Genomic DNA, 17,469 nt, shown 5'->3' with positions numbered 1-17,469 from the left:
CCGGGAGGACTTTTGCGAAAACCAGAGCGGGTTTGGCATTTGGGAGGTCACGTCAACGGCCTTCTCAGGATTGGTAGGAAATCTGGGGTTATCTGGCGGCCGCCCTTCCTCTTCTCGTGCGAAGGGGGGTTTTTCTATCACGGGCGTTTTGTCGGCGTATGGGGTTTAACTTTGGGATCAACCTGGGTACTGGGTCGGAGAGTTGAGGCGTGTGTGGGGGTGATACCAGCGTAAGCAAGCAACGAACGAAACTCGCAGTTGCATATGGCAATCAATCAATCAATCACTTATTTAGCAGATGAATACCGGTCTTTGCGATGCATCTTGGTGACCAGCCAGCCGCAATCAAGCAGCAGAACGCGACTCGGATAGCGCGTAAGTCGCGGATCGTGTACAGTACAGCACAGCACAGTACAGCACAGTACAGCACAGTACAGACGTGAGGCATCCAACTACCCAGCGCGACCCGACCAGAAATCCATAAAGCGACGCCCCCGTGTGCCGCTCGCCATGCCCATAAATAGAAAAAAACAAGAGGTCTCGTGTCTGTAAAAGCGGCAGCGAAGACTTGGACCTGGACTTGGACCTGGACCTGTATCTGGATACGCTCGCGAGAAAGAAAAAATTCTTTCCTCCTTCCTTTTTTTTCTTTTTCCTCCTTTTTTTTTTTCTGGGGAAACTTTATTTTGAATTTTTTGAATTTTTTTTCTTGTGTTTCATTTACGCGCCGTGGTTCTCTTCAGCGGGGTGGAGTGGGGATGGTGGGGAGGGGGGAGGGGGGAAGGGGGGATGATGATTGGTTGGTGGTGGGTTGGATGGGATGGGTGGGTGAGATATTTATAGATGGGGAGATGCGGTATGTATGTAGGTATGCACGGAGTATGTATGGTATGTATGTATGCACGGAGTAGGGAGTAAGGAGTCAGGAGTCAGTTCCGTGGAGGTGGTAAGTGAAAGTGGGGGGGGGGAAGGGAAGGGGGAAGGCGATTAAGCGCTGGCCGGCGTTTTGGATCTCTACTGTACGTAGTACGTGCTGTACTGTATGTATACGGAGGGAAGGGGGGTGTGATTTGTTGGTTGGGCGGGAGAGGGGGGGGATGGTGGGGAGGTGGGGAGGTGGGGAGGGGGTTTAAAAATAGATAAGGTATATACAGTACAGTATCCCTTGTGGAGGTTTGGTGGATTTGATGCTATGTATAGTAAGTATACCGGTAGTTTAGTATAGTAGATGACTACCGTGGTAAGCGCGTGTGCATGTGTGTGTGTGTGTGTGTGTGTGTGTGCGATCGCCGATGGAGGGGAGTATTTACCTAAGGTACGTGGTGGTATGTACCGTAGAGTAGTAGCGAGTGTTATGGGTGAGGGGGGATTGTGGTGGTTGTACGGTAGTGGTGGTAGTTGTAGAGTAACCGATTAGGTTGTTCGGCAAATGGAGGGAGGAGATCTTCCAATGTAGAGAATAGATAAGGAAGTAGTAGCAGTAGTAGTAGTAGTAGTAGCAGTAGTAGCCGCCGATTATCCAGATGAACACAGTAGAACAAGAAGAAGAAGCTCCAACGCATGTACAGCTTGTTCGTTCTCGTTTTTTCTTGTCGCGGTAGCTCGCTGGGTAGGTAGTAAAGGAAAAAGAAAAGAAGAAGAAAAACCCCCCCCCCCCCCCCTTGTGGATATTGTCGTTTTTGGAAGGCGCGTGTTGGTATCGCTGTGTGTTTGGCTTGCTTCGGACTTCTCTGGCTGTGTAGGATGGGGTAGTCAGTGCTTGATAAGGTACGTGAGATGTAGATGAATATAGAAGTTGTCCTTTTTTTGAAGGGTGAGAGGTTGGGGGGGGTGGGGAGGGGGGGTTTTTCTTGTTTGTTTTCTTCCGCTTCTCGCTTCTCGCTTCGCGATCTACTCCGTACGTAGGTATCCACCTACCTACTCTACTATTAGCGACAAGGGAGGGGAAGGGGTCACACTCGAGGGATGGATGGATAGAAGAATAGATTGATAAATGGCGGAGTAGATGAGATGGATTGATTGGTACCCAGGTGAAGTGTATACATATATATATATATATATATATATATATACCTGTTGATACGTACTACGAATACCATACTTTTAGATATATGTATATATATATATGTATGTATGCGACAATTCCGCATTATCACTTCCACACATACATACATACATACATACATATCCACAAACACCCGCCTAGCACCTTCAACTCCCACTTCCAAAGTACCTAAAGCAAAGCACCAACAAAGTAAAACCAGCGCGCCGTAGCTAGGTAGGTAATTAGTTAGTACCCACCGCCCTCCCCCAAGTACACTCCCTCCCTACCTCTGCGCTAGTACTACACTCTACGTTGCAATGCAATAGCCGATGAAGGTGATTCCAAAGTGCATACACCGCTTCAAGGCTACTTAATTACTTGCTATATTACTCGAGCTTCAGAACCTAGAAAGGCTAGACTGGAAGTTTGTAGATAACGTATGTATGTATGTATGGATGTGTGGATGCATGTATACAAGAAACGCGTTTGAAGCAGATCGATAACTGGTGATTAAATTGCTTTTGAGACCATTCGCTGAATGAAGATGCTTTTCCCCTGGAGGAAGAAAAAAGGGGGGGTTGGTTGGATAGATGGAGGATGAGGGATGGGTCGATGGATGGGTGGATGGATGGATCCCTTGAGAGAGAGACGCCCGAGACTGGAAAAGTCCTGAGGAGATCTGGTAACTTTGAAAGAGAAACCCGCCTCCGCCTCCGCCTCCCTCCACCCCCCCAAACCATTGGAAGAAATCTCCAATGCGAGAATGAAAAAGGAGAAAAGCCAATCCTATCCCGTGTCGCCACCCTAAACCACAACCCGGAAATCCTTCTCCGTGAGCGGATCCGTAAACACCCACTCGGCCTCCTTCGTCTTGGCGTTCAGGACCCTCTTCTTGCCCACCTGCCGCTGCATGTACGCGCGGAGCAGGTCCGCGCCGAAGGAATCGAGGTCGCGGACCTCCCGGACGAAGCGGAAGGGCCGGGCCGGGCCCTGCTGCCGGACGTGGCCGAAGAGGTCGAGCACGAACTCGCGGTAGCAGGCGTCGGCGAGCAGCCGGCGGATCGGGTGGCTGGCCGGCAGGGCGGCGGCGAGACGGACGTGGCCCGGCAGCAGCGCGGTGCGGGTCCAGCCCCAGCGGCTGCCCCCGCCCGAGTGCGCCAGGGTCTCCCGGAGCGTGGCGATGACCGAGTCGAAGGGGCCGAGGAGGTCGATGCGGTCGGCGAGCTGGAGGAAGGCGAGCAGCCGGGAGACGGCCTGCGCGCCGTGGTTCCGCGCGAGGTTGGGGTAGAACTCCATCTCGAGCTTCTCCTCCTCCGCCCAGCGCAGGTCGGTGTCCTCGGCGGCGACCGTGCTCTGGCGGGACGCGGTGGGGCTTCTGATCGCGGCTTCGTTGTGGGCGACGCTGCCGCTGCCGCTGCCGCTGGGGGCGTTGCCGGTGGCAGGTTTCACCGGTCGATGGTGGGCGGTGGGCACGACGATGTGGGATTGGTACATCCACTGGACGACCAGGCTGAAGGTCTCGGGCGAACAATCGGTGAGTGTCAGCTTCTGCTCCTCGCCCTCCTTGAAGTTGCTGTTGAAGGCTGCGTTGAAGTAGGGAGAGGAGTAGCAAGCAAGCGCTTTGGGTAGTTTGAAGTCTCTCTCCGCGATGACAATGCTAACCTGCGGACCCTGGAACAGCTGGATCTGCCTATGTGGTGTCACTGCGATATTCTTGGGACAGGAGTCCGTCTGGCTTACCTGAGAAAGTCATCGGCAGGCAGGTCTTTCAACAGGACGTTTTGATCACGGGTCTTCTGGCGCTTGAACGGGGGCTCTCCTGAGGAACCGCGAGCTGACATCTTGAGTTGGTGGCTTGAGGTTGATGCTCGATGCGAATATGGGTGGGCAACTGAACGCTCCAGTCAGAGAGGCTGTCAAAAGTGAGGATCTGATTTCGAGAAAAACACTTCATCAAACGGTAACTTTGAAATGGAGGACCGAGCAAGTGTCTTGGTGAATACGTCAGCGCAGTGATGTGTTTGGATAAGACGAGGCTGTTCGTCGTTTTGTTTTCGGAGGTGAGATGTTGAGATGAAGAAGCGGGGGTGTTGAAGAAGCAGAGCAGTAGAAAAACCAGAGCAGTAGAAGAAGCAGCGCAGTAGAAGAAGCAACGGTACAGACGAAACGTATCTACTCACAGTCGAAGCAAAGCCGTCAAACAACCCCCGACCTTCAAGACCGAGGAGGTGACAAGCTAAAATCGCATCAAGGCGTCGGACGGTACCCGACTCAATAGAAGAATGAACAGGCAAGAACCCACCCAAGCTGGCTATGCTGCCATCTCTTTACCTTCCTCAGAAGGAAGCAAACTTCCAGGAGAAGAAAGAATGAGGAGGAGGAGGAGGAGGAGGAGGAGGAGAATATTCAATAGCTCCAGGCCCAGAGCGGAAAGAACGAAACCGACGAGTCTGTCCTGCAGTGAACAGCTCTACTTAATGAGAAGGTGAAGCCCTTTTTTTTTTTTTTTTTTTTTTTTTTTTTTTTTTTTTTTTTTTTTGGTTATGGACCTTATAATGACAGATGTCCTGCCTCAAGCAGAAGAAGAAATCGAAATCTATATATACATATACATATACATATACATATACACCTATATGTACAGGGAGAGCAGTACACCAAGCTCCCAAGAAGGAAAGAGCGCCATCCATCACGAGCTCGCTCCGCCGCCTCGACTTCTGCAAAGTCAAAACGCAAGCGAAAGTCTCTCTTCGCCCTTTCTCGCGGGGGGGGGGGGGGGGATTTAGAGTTGCCTAGCGTAAATGCTGTTTGGTTTTTCCTTTCCATCCACATTTCAGCGGGAGCCAAAGTCTCTCCTCGTGCTTTTCGGGCTTCGTTCGCACGCAGCCCTTCTGGAGACGCGGGTCAGATGCATGCATGGACGTGAAGCATGAGCCAAGGGAGGGATCATGCTTCGCTATCGTTGACGAGAGTCTCTTCTTGGTGGCTTCGATCCCGGGTTCCAGGAAGAAGTCCCGGGGACCAGGAATTCTTGATGTTGCGGATGACACAGAACAGATGTAGACCAGAGCATCAGGCAAGGAAGGAAGAAGGAATGCAATAATTTGAATCAAGAAGACACGACGAAGAGACTTTTAGATTTGAAATGGAACATGGAGGATTTTCCGCTTCATGTAAATGACACCCATCCGGGAATAATTACACCTCGTACATCCTAACACCTCGCCCACGCACAAGCATCTCATTGCTTCTTCTTCGACGCCGCCTTGGTGGCATGGGTCCCGACCTTGGGACTCCTCGCAGCGTTCTTCTCCTCCTGCTCCTTCTCGAACTTGATAGCCTCGTCGAGGTCCTTGCGCTCGGCGTACCACTGACCAGCTTGCAGGACCAGGACCCCGACCAGCACCAGCGCCAGAATGGTATTGCTAGCCGCGAGGACCCTCAAGCTATCCTCTCTGCCGATGGCGAGTTCCGTGTCGCCTTCCGTCATGCCGTAGAGGCCCAAAGTCACAATGCGGAGGCCCTTGACGATGTTGGTGATGTAGATGACGACGGCGATGAGGTAGAGGACCATGGACGAGCCATCGAAGAGGAGGTTGGCCTCGGAAGGCTTGAAGAGCTTAATGAAGAAGCCCACGAAGCCGACGGTGATTGCGATGTGGAGGATGCGCGCGATGATAGGGGGCGAGGCGTGCAGGAACCTGAGATGGATCTCCAGCTGGTCGTAGTATTCGGCCGGAGTCGCCTCGGACGTCCATAGGAGGGGGTAGTCGTAGGGGAAGGAGGAGAAGAGCATGCCTAGGAAGAAGCATACCGCTGTGCACGCGTCAGTCCGAGGGTCATTACTTGGTAGGATTTTGGAGCGCGCTCACGGCCAATGATCATGAAAGTGGCAAAGGAGCTCGACCCGCCCTCCCCTCTTGGTTTGTCGTATGTCTTGAACAATGATAGATTCTTGGGATCCATCCTTGCCTTGCCTTGTCTTGCGTGGCGGTGATGCGATGCGATGCGACGCGATGCGCCGAAGCTGTGCGGATTTGTCGCGGAAAGATGGAGAGTGAACAAGGCGACGGCTAATCGGAGCGGCGAGCCGTACAGAGCTTGGCTACGAATGGGTTTGATGGTAGTGTTTCGTTGGAATTGGGAATGGGAAATGGGTGAGAGGTTCGTCGAAGGGGATGTTGATGTTGATATGGATGTGGATGTTGCTCTTGATGTTAAAAAAGCGAGGAAGAGAGAGTGGGAGCGCTTTGCTTGTCGCGAGAAGAGGCCGGGCAGAAAGTCCCCTTGTGGGTGGGTAGGTGGGTAGGTGGGTGTGGGGGTCAGTCGAGTACCGGTAGGTAATTTGAGTAATTTACGGATAGAAGGATGAATCTGATGCCGGCGTTTTATGGAAGAAGAGAATCATCAACCACTATTATGGGAGTGGATGGATCAATTGATCTGTACTTACATATACCTATGTATTGATATTTATGTATTTGTCTGCCTCGATCAGAAAATGGTGCCCTTGCCCATCTGCCCATCTGCCCATCTGCCCATCCCCCATCCCCCATCCCCTGCCAGCCAAATATCCCATACTCGGCCATTTGGAGGGTCCGCCCCAGCATTGTCCGTCAGCCTCATCCGTCAGCCTCATCCCGTCTTTCCGGATCCGAGGATAAAAAACAAAAGAAAAAGAAAAAAAGAAAAAAAAGCCACCAGGAAGGATGGACAGCCAAGTACGTAATTTGTCTACCTATCTTTCCGTCATGACCGTGCATATTATCGCCACGTCACGTTCACCTGGTCTAATGTATATGTACCGTATATACCATATATATATGTATATATATATATACCTCTGCCTTACTTTCGCTCTTTGACCTTCTCTCTCTTATCCTCTCTCTTTCATAATCCCTCTTCGCGATGCCCATTGCCATCATCTGGGGCTGCGTCGCTCTGGCGTTCGGCCTCACAGCGCTGATGATGTTCATCATGACGATCATCTCCGTCGTCCGAGACTCCAAACTCTTCGAGGACGTCATACCCACCTCCACGATACCCCGAGAGTCGGCCGTCTTCACTTCTTTCGCCAACGAAAAGATCCGAGGAAATCCAGACGAGGTCTTTGCGGCGGTGCTGGATTTCGATGCCTATCCGACCTGGTCCCCGTACACCGACTACAAGTGGAGGGAGACCGATGCCGATGGCTTGCCTGTGCCTGGGTGTCCTGGTACTTTACGGGTAGGCTATCCTTGTCCAAAAAACCAAAAAAACCCCCCCAAAAAAACTCTTCAATTGACATTATCCTTGGGTATATGTTCAGATAAGAGCAGTAGTGTGCTTTGCAGCCCACGCGCAGCAGCTGACTGAGAGCAGTTGACAGTAGATGACTCGGTATCAAGGACGATTCCCGTACGATTGACCGCTCTGGATCGCGAGCGGAGAATCATCTCGGAGATCACAACCCTCTACCCAAAATGGCTCTTGGTGTCTGAGCGCGTCCAGGAAGTGCTCCCCATCCAAGGCGAATCAGAATTCTGCGAGTACAGAACGTACTTCACTTACCAAGGGTTCGCCGCGTACTATCTTCTCCTGGCAACGCGAGAGGAGATGTATGAGATTCAGAAACAGTGTGCTAGCGATCTCAGGTACCTTTTTGAAGAGAAGATCCGGGTGAAGGGCTTGAAACGGTTCAGGACTATGTGACATAGCACCTGGTATTTGGCGGGGGCTGTGGGTGAAGGGTTGACTCCAGCTTGGAAGTCTGGCGGACTGCTGGGGCTGGAAAGGAGGCAGCTTCGCCAGTCGTATCGCTTGTGGCGTGGTGACTGGCTTGCCTGTCAAGAGTCGGTGATGATGCATGTAGGGCATTTTGCCACGAGCCCGAACGCATCCGCAGCAGACCTCAGACGAGGATTTTCTGCCAAAGAGATAGGAAAGAAAGAAACAAACACGTGATCCCAGGCACGGTTTCCGGTATCCATCCGAACCAGGTACAGTCCCCCTATTCTGAAGAAAGGAAGCGGTTCCGAAACCTGAACAGCTCCCGCTGTCCTCGAAATCGATTGCCGTGAATAGCGAGGTGAACTACTCCGGAACTATGGCCGGGAGATAGAGAGGGGCTCTGCACGAAGGAGTAAGGTGCTTCCGACAGACTTAACTGTACCTATCGTTGGGGGGCGATGCGCTGAACAGGGAGAGTCTGCCGCGCAAACACATGAACACACAAGGACAGTGGCCGGAAATCAGGAAGCAAGATCGAAACCTCAGACGTTCTTCTCGTGGACCGAACATTTCTCTAGCGAACATTGCAGCGGTTGGGATGACGGGGGCGAAGAAAGAGACAGAGAGATCAAAGTTTGGAGGTGCTGCGATTTTTAAAGGTTTGAGAAGAATCGGTGCAGGAGATTTGTGTTCACTTTATATCACGTGGTTTATATCGGTCACGACATGGGGATGCAACCTAAGATCTGGTGCAAATAGACACGCTATTTATTCGTCTTATTACCTGTCGTAAAACGCTTACCTCGCTTTCCAAGCTTCCAAGTCTCAATCAACTCTTCTATCATGGCTCAGAGGAAGGATTCCATCCCGCTATTTCTATTCTAGCCAAAACATTGTCAGCATGACCAATCTCCGTCTCTCTATTGATCTATCTGTCTGAATCTCTATATCGCAAGACACGCTGTCGCATAACTCTCATTCGCCAGTCTGCATCGCCGTCTATTCGTCTAATCCAGCTCAATGGCAAACCTCTTTCTCAACCTCTCCCCATAGATATAAAACAACACGGGACTCGGCGCCAACGCCACACCGACGAGCCCAAAAATGCTGAATCCCCAGCCGAGCCCATACTTATCCAGCAAGCTGCCCGTGAACACCGGCACCACGCCTCCCACGACGCTCCGGAACAGCGAGCCGGCCGCAATGGCACTAGCGGCGTACTTCTCAAACGCGTCGATGTAGTAGTTCTGCACGGCGTTGAAGACGGCCACCTGGCCGATGCCGTAGAAGAAGGTCGCGAGAAGTGGGAACGCAAAGTGGGCATGGTACTGCGTGGTCCAGGCAAATGCGAAGAGGGAGAGGGGGATAAGGACGGACCCGATGTTGGCGAGCGGGAGCCGGTACTCGGGTTTGGCGATATTGTTGTGCTTTCTCGTGAGAGAGTTGTAGATGGCTCCGATGCGAGGGACGATGGTCACTACCGCGAAGAGGAATCCGAGGCCGGGACCCAGGTACGTGAGGCCAACTTGAAGGGTGCTGAAGCCGTAGATGCTTCCCCAGATGGACTGGAATTTCGTGTACAGGCTGTAGGTGATGGCGAATATTAGGGCTTGGTAGGCGGCCATTGTCATGACGATCGGCTGGGTGAAGAGGATGAAGAGGGGTCGCTTGATAGACTGGGTGAGCTTGATGCCGAGGGGGCGGTTGTCCTCGCCTTCGTAGTAATATTTTACGTCTTCGGAAGCCTCGAGTTCTTGTTTGCGCTTGGCTAGGATAGTGGGAACGTAGGTCTCACGCAGGAAGAAGAAGGCGCCGAAGACTGCGATGGAGCAGATGATGAAGAGGAACCAGAACATCCATGGCCAGTCCAGGTTTGCCAGGATAACAGCACCGAGAAGGGGGCCAATCGATGGTCCAAGGAGGGGGCCAAGTAAATAGATTCCAAAGATCTGTGCACGTTCAGAGGGCTCGTACATGTCCGATATTGTACCCCCACCATTCGCAATGCCAACGCCTAGATAAGTGTCAATATCTGCATAGTGGCAAAGGGTGGCTCACATACTACCAAAGAAACCTGCGATGGTGCGCAAGGTAACGAGCACCGGCAAGCTTTTGGCCAGAGCGGTAGGTATTTGCAACAGTGTAAAGATGGTGAAGCAGATCAAATATAAGCGCTTTCTGCCGAAAGTCTCTGATAACGGCGCGAGTACTAATGGTCCGATACCGAGCATCACAACGAAGCCAGTCTGACACAGGATTACTCCATCTTGAGAAGAGTGAAGTGAGTCTGCGATTTGCTCGATTCCAGGACTGAATATTGAACTAGCCAAAGGGCTGAGGACTAGCGGATGTCAGGTCAAGAAGAGCGAAATAAACAAAAGCCGTGACGGACTCGACATAGACGCAATCACAAAAGTGTTTCCTAATTTCTTGCTTTTCGACCAGACTCTTGGATTGGAGTGATCTTGCTTGCCGAATTCGAGAAGCTAGGTAATTTCATCAGTGCTGAGTGATCTATTTGGATGAGGTTACAGACCTGTCTCTCATCCTGACGCCCATTTCCATTTCCGTTTTGCAAGAGAGGCTCTCTCTCGTCCGGGGTATGGCTAGGCATCGTGAGAAGATCTAACAGCAGGACAATATAGATGAATAAAATTAATTAGAGAATATATATAAATAAATTTGCAAATATATTTAACAGACAAATTTGCATGAAAAAGTATGGTATTCCGGCGAACAAGGACTCTGGGGAGGCAATTCCTGCTGCTGCTGTGCTAGGAAGAGTCGTCATATCGATGACGAGTGTGCACCGAGCACTAGAACCTCACCTGTCCTGTCACCCCTCAGGTTTCATGGCGTCAAAAAGCAAAGGAAGCACTGGTACAGACTACTCTCAGGAGTTCAGATGACAGAAATTCAAATTGCCCATGCCCATCCGAACGAACGTTTGACGGCTGATGGGTGATTGTCAGCTGACGACGGAGGATGGAAGTGGAATCAAGCAGGCGATAGCCGAGAGGGTACTATATATAGCACTTCACGTGTTCCGCAGAAGTGCGCCTTACAGTTCAGGCAATACAACGTCCCTCATGATCAAAGCACCATCACCCCCTTTCATCACCTTTCGGAAACATGATCCTGAGATAGCATCCCCACCATGGGAATTCAATGAAGGGAGAAGAACCGAATTATGGGAAGCAGGTTGGAGAAGAACTCGGATTCGGTGAGAAAAAGGATCGAGGCGCACTCGTTTGACAACGAAGACGGCGACGAGTATGAGGGCTCGAAGTTTGGAGGATTCCCGGAATATTTCCGACGCAAGAGGATCAAGCTGCAGAATCTCGATGCGGAGTTACGGTCAGAATCTGCTGATAAGCCTCAAATCTTCAAGGGCATCGTGGTCCACGTAAATGGCTACACCCAGCCGTCGCTGAACGATCTCCATAAGCTCATCGTCAGCCATGGGGGTGGATTCATGCAGTATTTGGATGGAAAGACCACCGTTACGCATATCATCGCTGCAAGTCTTACGCCTAAGAAAGCTATCGAGTTCCGGAGGTATCGTATCGTGAAACCGGCATGGATCGTGGACTCTGTAGCTGCAGGGAAAGTATTGCCTTGGGATGCCTACCGCGTCATTGAGGAAGGTTTGGGGCAACGAATCTTGAGGTTTGATGATGGGAAGATGGTCAGTCAGGTGAACACGCAGCAACGTGGCTACAGAGACCAAACCAATACCAGTTGGTATACGAGCCAAGTCAAGTCAGTTGTCGACGACATTGATGACGAGGATGGCGCTCAGTCTCCAAGCACCCAAAAGGTCGCATTTGACGGGATTGGGGAATTCATGAGAGATTCGGCATCACAGAATAAGCATGTTCGGAAGAGCCCTGCGAAAGGCAAGGGCTCCGCCCCTGAGGAAATTCCCGAGTCTTCTGGAGACTTTGAGGTATCCTCGTCTCTAGAGGATGCCTTAAAAACGGCTGCCATAGGCGATGCAGCTGGGCGTTCTGAAGCCCCCAGGAGCGAGGATAAAGTCGGAATCGAAGATCGCAGCGCAACTCCACAGCCCTCAGAAATCGTTGTTGAAAACATCCAGGAAGGAGAACTTCCAGGATCAATCACGCCTACGAAGTCAAGACCTTTTAACCTACTGAAGAGGCCACACGAAATTGAGAGTCCATCTCCTTCCAAGAAATCTAAAGTCATCACGGCTGAGGAGCACAACGCTTTATTACTAGCTGACCCGCATATGAGGAAATCGTCAACCGCAAACCCAGAATTCCTTAAGCAGTACTACGCTGAATCACGTTTACATCACTTGTCCACTTGGAAAGCTGATCTCAAATCCCGCTTTCAGCAAATGGCAGCTGAGAAATCAGCCTCTCAAAGGCAGCTCCCAAAAAGAAAGCCGGGTGATCGGCGATATATCATGCATGTTGACTTTGACAGCTTCTTCTGTGCTGTTTCTCTCAAAAGTGCACCAGAGTATGTCGACAAACCTGCCGTTGTTGCACATGGTAGTGGAAGTGGCAGTGAGATTGCAAGCTGTAATTATCCGGCAAGGGCCTTCGGCATCAAAAACGGCATGTGGATGAAGAAGGCCCAGGAACTATGCTCAAGTATCAAGGTTTTACCTTACGACTTCCCAGCATATGAAGCGGCAAGCAGAGGGTTCTATGAGACCATCATAGGCGTTGGTGGTACCGTTCAGAGTGTTAGTATAGACGAAGCACTAGTCGATATCACAAGTCTCTGTATACCTACAGGCGGTACTGAAAGCCTCGGCATCCAAGGAGGCAGCATTTTGAGGGAGCAAGAGAAAGCAGACCAGATTGCAGACACCCTTCGGAAGCGGATCAAAGAAGTTACTGGCTGTGCAGTCTCGGTGGGAATCGGAGGGAACATTTTGCTAGCCAAGGTGGCTCTAAGGAAGGCCAAACCAGCAGGTCAGCATCAGATCAGGCCCGAGGAGGTGCTAGACTTCATCGGCGAGCTTACTGTGCAAGATCTGCCCGGCGTGGCCTACAGTATAGGAGGGAAACTTGCGGAGATTGGAGTGAACTTCGTCAAGGATGTCCGCCAATTGACGAAAGATCGTCTGATGACAGTACTCGGCCCAAGAACCGGAGAGAAGATATGGGATTACTCACGAGGTATTGACCGGACTGAAGTTGGAGAGCAAACCGTCCGTAAGTCAGTATCTGCGGAGGTCAACTGGGGCATTAGATTCATTTCTCAGCCGGAAGCTGAGGAATTTGTTCTGAATCTGTGCAAGGAGTTACAACGACGTCTCATCAATGAAGGCGTGAAGGGAAGACAATTTACAATGAAGATCATGAGAAAGTCGGCCGATGCTCCGATGGACCCCCCGAAGAACTTGGGCCACGGGAAATGCGATACCTTCAACAAGAGTATTGTTTTAGGAGTCGCAACAAACAGCGCCGAAGTCATTGGGCGAGAAGCGATATCAGTGCTGCGAAGCTATGGGTTCTCACCTGGTGAGCTTCGGGGTTTGGGGGTTCAGATGACAAAGCTCGAACTGCTGAAACCTTCGAACACATCTCTACCAGATGGTAGCCAGAGGAGGATCAACTGGGGTGCCGCAGCACCAAAGCTGGGAAAGCAAATCAACGATGATCCCATCGATGACCCGCAAACACCCACGAAGGCAAGAGCGACACCTGCGAGCTATAATATATCTGGCAGAAAGGCATCTGAGGACCCGATTGACGAGGCGATCACTCCTACAAAGTCAAAGCCGATTTCTGGTAGACTACTGTTCAACGTTGATCCTATCGATGATATTGACAGCCCCAAAAAAGAAAAAGGCACTCCTCAGGCAATACATCCTGCAGCTGCCATTGCTAGAGCCAATGCTGCAGATCAAAGTGCTACAAAGGTGCTCAATGTCATGGGTACTCAATTCATCATCCCTAGTCAGATCGACCCCAGAGTTCTGTCAGAGCTTCCGCAAGACATCAGGTCAAAACTCATGGCTCAAAGCAAGAATAAGCCAATAGCAAGAGCTCAGTCCCCCACTCTCAAGTCGAGATCGAACAGCCCTTTTGTAGAAGACGTGCAACATCTGCCTTCCCAATTGGATCCAGAGGTATTCGATGCTCTGCCCGAGGACGTGAAGGCCGAGGTCCTCGCGTCTTACGGAGGCCGCTCCATGCCCGTCCAGGTCCAGCAAGGCCTCCTCCCCCAGTCCCCACGCAAAGGCCTCCACATCATCCCTCCCAAGCGAACCACGCCCACGAAGAAACGTGGCCGTGGCCGCCCACCCGGATCTCGAAATGCTCCCCGCATCATCAAACCAGACAAGGACTCCCACCTCACCCAAGCCAATTTCGTCGCCCACAAAGGCAGCGCTCTCAACACCCGAGACCCGCCAGCAGAATCGGATGGCTACGCGTCCGATACGCTAGACCCGGAGTTCCTGTCGGCCTTGCCAGAGGAGATGCGCCAAGAAGTCATGAACGAGCACCGGCGCAAGAGGCTTGCTAAGAAAGGCGGTCTCATGACTACCGTACCGGTCAAGAAACGGCGGCCGCCAGATCTACCGGCCGTTCAGCGCAAGATCCGGCTCCCCCCGCGGGAGCCGCGCCCGACGTTCACCACGCGGGAACTGAGTACGCTGCCTGAGCTCCGCAGTACGCTGAGCGCGTGGTACCAGGAGTTTGCGGATGACGGGCCGCATCCGGATGATGTGGCTGCTATGGAGAGGTATTTGAGGAGAGTGGTGCTGGATGAGAGGGACATGGCAAAGGTGGTTGCCGTGGTGAAGTGGATGCAGTGGCTGCTTGATGAGTCTGATGAGGGCAATGAAGGGACGAGGGTTTGGGGGATGGCGTTGGAAGGTATCAAGGAGAAAGTGCAGGATGCGGTGAAGGAGCGTGGGTTGGGGAGGTTGGAGTTGTAGTGTAATAGTCGTCAGATGGATTCGCTAATACCTGTACAATAAGTACTGTTTATCCTATCTACCTATACCTACAAATACAGCGCGGTCTGTGCTCATCAGCAAACGCCTGGTCTAGTGTCTATCGAAAACAATCCTGAACATCTCCAGCAAAGAAGCAGAAGGTACGCAAGCTAACATGTAGGACTCGGAACTCCAAATAAACCTTCTAGTGCACGCTCATTTTTTGTATATGCAATACCCATCCGTCGTATGCGCCGCATCCAATCCTACAATGCTTCCTTATGCAAACCCGTCATCCAACGTAGCAATATACGCCTTTTTCCTTGCGTCGTAATGGTCATATACACTATACGCTCGTCCTTGCTTCGTAATGGTCATATAAGCCTCGTATCAAAACATTACTCGTTCCCTCTGCTTCGCAGCAGCTCATCGCATCATCAGGCCAGACACAGCAGAACCCCCATCGCAACCCCCAGGGCCAGGATGCTGCTCACGGGCGCGTGGCCCACCGCCTTCGTTCCGGCGCCCTCGCTGTTGCTCGACATCTGATATACGGAAAGCTTGAGGGCGCCGCCGCAGAACTCCGACGTGTTCCCTGCGCACGCCAGGTCGCAGGCGCTATCGTCGCGCTTAGTGGCGACGGAGGAGATGAGGGGCGCGCAGTAGCATTCTCTGTAAGTGGAGCTTGTCAGCTATTTCTGTTTTTGTATAATGATTGTCTCGTTTTGTATTGTCTTGTTTTGGTTTGTTTACTTCTGGCCGCCCGAGACCCGGTGTAGCGCAGCATGGCATAGCGCCGCCAAAACCCGGAATCCAATCAATTCCAAAGTAAACACGATACGATGGGGGAGCAAAGGAAACCGAGGAGAGGAGAGGTGGGGAGGAGGATGTAGAAGTGGACGTACTTCGTGTACTGCAGGCCCGCGAACGCCCACCCGCCGTCGGCACAGTAGTTCAGACACACCTCGACCGTCATGTCGTCCCGACTCTCCATCTTCCCCGAGCTCAGAGCTCGCATTCCGTTCGTCGCATTGTTGCCCAGCCCGCTCTCTTCGTAGCACCCGTGGTACTCGTACTGGCTGTTGCCCTCGGAGATGGTGGCATTGGCGGATGTTTCGGGGGTAATGGTTATGTTTGCTGCCTCGGCTTGCGCCGGGCCTAGGAGGGCGAGGAGGAGGGCGAGGAGAAGAGCTGGGAAGGCGAGGAGCGCCATTGAGGGTTGAGCGTGGAAGTTGAGATTCCAATTCAGACTGAGATTGAGATTGAGGAGGAGTTGTGATTGTGGGCGCGGTTTAGGTTGGGGCTTTGGTTGTGGTGGTGGTGGTGGTGATTCGGATGGTGGGGGCCGGGATGGTGTTCTAAAGGTTCTAAAGATGGAGAAGAAACAGCACGGATACCGAGGGCGGACCCCTGCACCAGTTTCAGCGCTACCTCGGCTGTGCTGAAAGCTGAGGCTGCGTGGGGCTGAATGCGATGAAGAGAGACGGATCTATTGTCCGCTCGGGCTGGATGTCAAAAAGCAGAGGATTAGAACAATGGGATGAACGACCGTGATGGTAGGGAAAATCCCTGGGAACAGCTGAAGAGATTTGTGGTGAAGAGGTTCTTGGTGCCTGCGCCGGGAAGCTGCATGCAGACGATAGCAAACACCACAGAAGGGGTAACCGAGAAAGGGAGCACGTTGCATGGAAAGCCCAGAGTTACAAGTTAGGTATCCATCTTGGTCGGAGAGGCCTCTGGGAGCATAGGTACTTCACATAAGGTATGAGGATGTCAGCAACCCATGTCTGAAGAGCCGCCAAATTGTATTCCCCCGCGAACAGCTTGACGTATTCTAGCGCAGCTTCGGATCTCCGTATACACAACATTTCAGTCCTTCTCGGAAACCAGGCTAGGTAGCTTCCAGGCAGGAAGGAGTATTGCTTGCTATTGGGTTTTTGAAGTGTGACGTGTCATCAAAATCTACCAGCCCTTTCAGCTTCCAGGGAGATGCTCGTTTCTTTCCCGCTTTCCGCAGTCGTTACGCTACGTTACATCCACTCATCTTCAATGACGGGAAAGTTTTGCCAATGTCAACAAAACATTGGAGAAGCGAGCGGAGCCCCTGATTCTAAGCGAGCCAGCCGGAAGTCGAAACCGAGAAGCTGCAGTAGCACGGGCCGACTCGGGTTGGATATCGGCCTCCTCTGTTTTATATTCTATTATAAAATATTACACGATCCCGTGCGACGGAGAGCAGCTGACAGCTTGCCTTATCGACGTACATTCGTGCGGGGTGGCCAGCATATCTGTTCCCATGCGTCGATCTTTTCAGACTCTGATTAGTATTTTCGACAACACGTTGACAGACATGCTGGCTGCTCGAGCACATGCATAGAAGTGGCCGGAAGAGTTTTCTCTATTTATGTTTGCTTGCTGTACCACGTGTTCTGATAATAGTGGGCCTTGACGTCGCAACTTTTGGGGCCCTTCCCTAAAGTGGGCGAAAAAATTATGTCCCGCGAAAAAATTATGTCCCGCTTCAACGCCAAAAATCGCGGGGAACGTAGACACTTATATTGCTCATAACATTGCTTATAACGTTGCAATAATATATATATATATATATTTAATAATGTTATTCATTCTCAATTAAGCTACGAAAAAATTATTTTACCGCGTGTCCTTTGAATTGAATTAAGAGATGCTACAGATCGAATCGATATCGAATCTTCTTTCTCTTCAAGCTCTTTTTCAAGCTCTTCCCACCTAGTAAGCATCATTTTTGCTAAAGGAGACGAAAGTAAGGTAT

The 17,469-nt window shown here is 51.5% G+C and overlaps 6 protein-coding genes across 6 annotated transcripts; 2 read left to right on the top strand and 4 right to left on the bottom strand.

The window, feature by feature from the left end:
* Positions 1 to 2,848: 2,848 nt before the first annotated feature.
* On the bottom strand, positions 2,849 to 3,885 carry L3040_009151 (uncharacterized protein; the record flags this gene model as incomplete). The annotated part of the gene is made up of 2 exons (XM_007293975.1): positions 2,849 to 3,734; positions 3,785 to 3,885. The coding sequence occupies 2 exons, from the start codon at positions 3,883 to 3,885 to the stop codon at positions 2,849 to 2,851; spliced, it is 987 nt and encodes a 328-aa protein (XP_007294037.1).
* Positions 3,886 to 5,285: 1,400 nt separating this feature from the next.
* On the bottom strand, positions 5,286 to 6,010 carry L3040_009150 (uncharacterized protein; the record flags this gene model as incomplete). Its single annotated transcript, XM_007293976.1, has 2 exons — positions 5,286 to 5,860; positions 5,917 to 6,010. 2 exons carry the CDS (start codon positions 6,008 to 6,010, stop codon positions 5,286 to 5,288), a joined length of 669 nt encoding a protein of 222 aa, XP_007294038.1.
* A 942-nt stretch (positions 6,011 to 6,952) lies between these two features.
* Positions 6,953 to 7,735, top strand: L3040_009149 (uncharacterized protein; the record flags this gene model as incomplete). Its single annotated transcript, XM_007293977.1, has 2 exons — positions 6,953 to 7,270; positions 7,406 to 7,735. The coding sequence occupies 2 exons, from the start codon at positions 6,953 to 6,955 to the stop codon at positions 7,733 to 7,735; spliced, it is 648 nt and encodes a 215-aa protein (XP_007294039.1).
* Positions 7,736 to 8,760: 1,025 nt separating this feature from the next.
* On the bottom strand, positions 8,761 to 10,367 carry L3040_009148 (uncharacterized protein; the record flags this gene model as incomplete). The annotated part of the gene is made up of 4 exons (XM_007293978.1): positions 8,761 to 9,767; positions 9,816 to 10,094; positions 10,146 to 10,239; positions 10,290 to 10,367. The coding sequence occupies 4 exons, from the start codon at positions 10,365 to 10,367 to the stop codon at positions 8,761 to 8,763; spliced, it is 1,458 nt and encodes a 485-aa protein (XP_007294040.1).
* Positions 10,368 to 10,943: 576 nt separating this feature from the next.
* On the top strand, positions 10,944 to 14,678 carry L3040_009147 (uncharacterized protein; the record flags this gene model as incomplete). Its single annotated transcript, XM_007293979.1, has 1 exon — positions 10,944 to 14,678. One exon carries the CDS (start codon positions 10,944 to 10,946, stop codon positions 14,676 to 14,678), a length of 3,735 nt encoding a protein of 1,244 aa, XP_007294041.1.
* Positions 14,679 to 15,115: 437 nt separating this feature from the next.
* Positions 15,116 to 15,891, bottom strand: L3040_009146 (uncharacterized protein; the record flags this gene model as incomplete). Its single annotated transcript, XM_007293980.1, has 2 exons — positions 15,116 to 15,350; positions 15,584 to 15,891. 2 exons carry the CDS (start codon positions 15,889 to 15,891, stop codon positions 15,116 to 15,118), a joined length of 543 nt encoding a protein of 180 aa, XP_007294042.1.
* Positions 15,892 to 17,469: the final 1,578 nt, after the last annotated feature.

This window comes from Drepanopeziza brunnea, assembly GCF_022702325.1.
Source record: "Drepanopeziza brunnea f. sp. 'multigermtubi' strain 214-2 chromosome Unknown ctg19, whole genome shotgun sequence".
NCBI lineage: Eukaryota > Fungi > Ascomycota > Leotiomycetes > Helotiales > Drepanopezizaceae > Drepanopeziza > Drepanopeziza brunnea.
The sequence above is the reverse complement of the archived record's forward strand: the minus strand, read 5'-3'. Positions and strand labels throughout refer to the sequence as shown.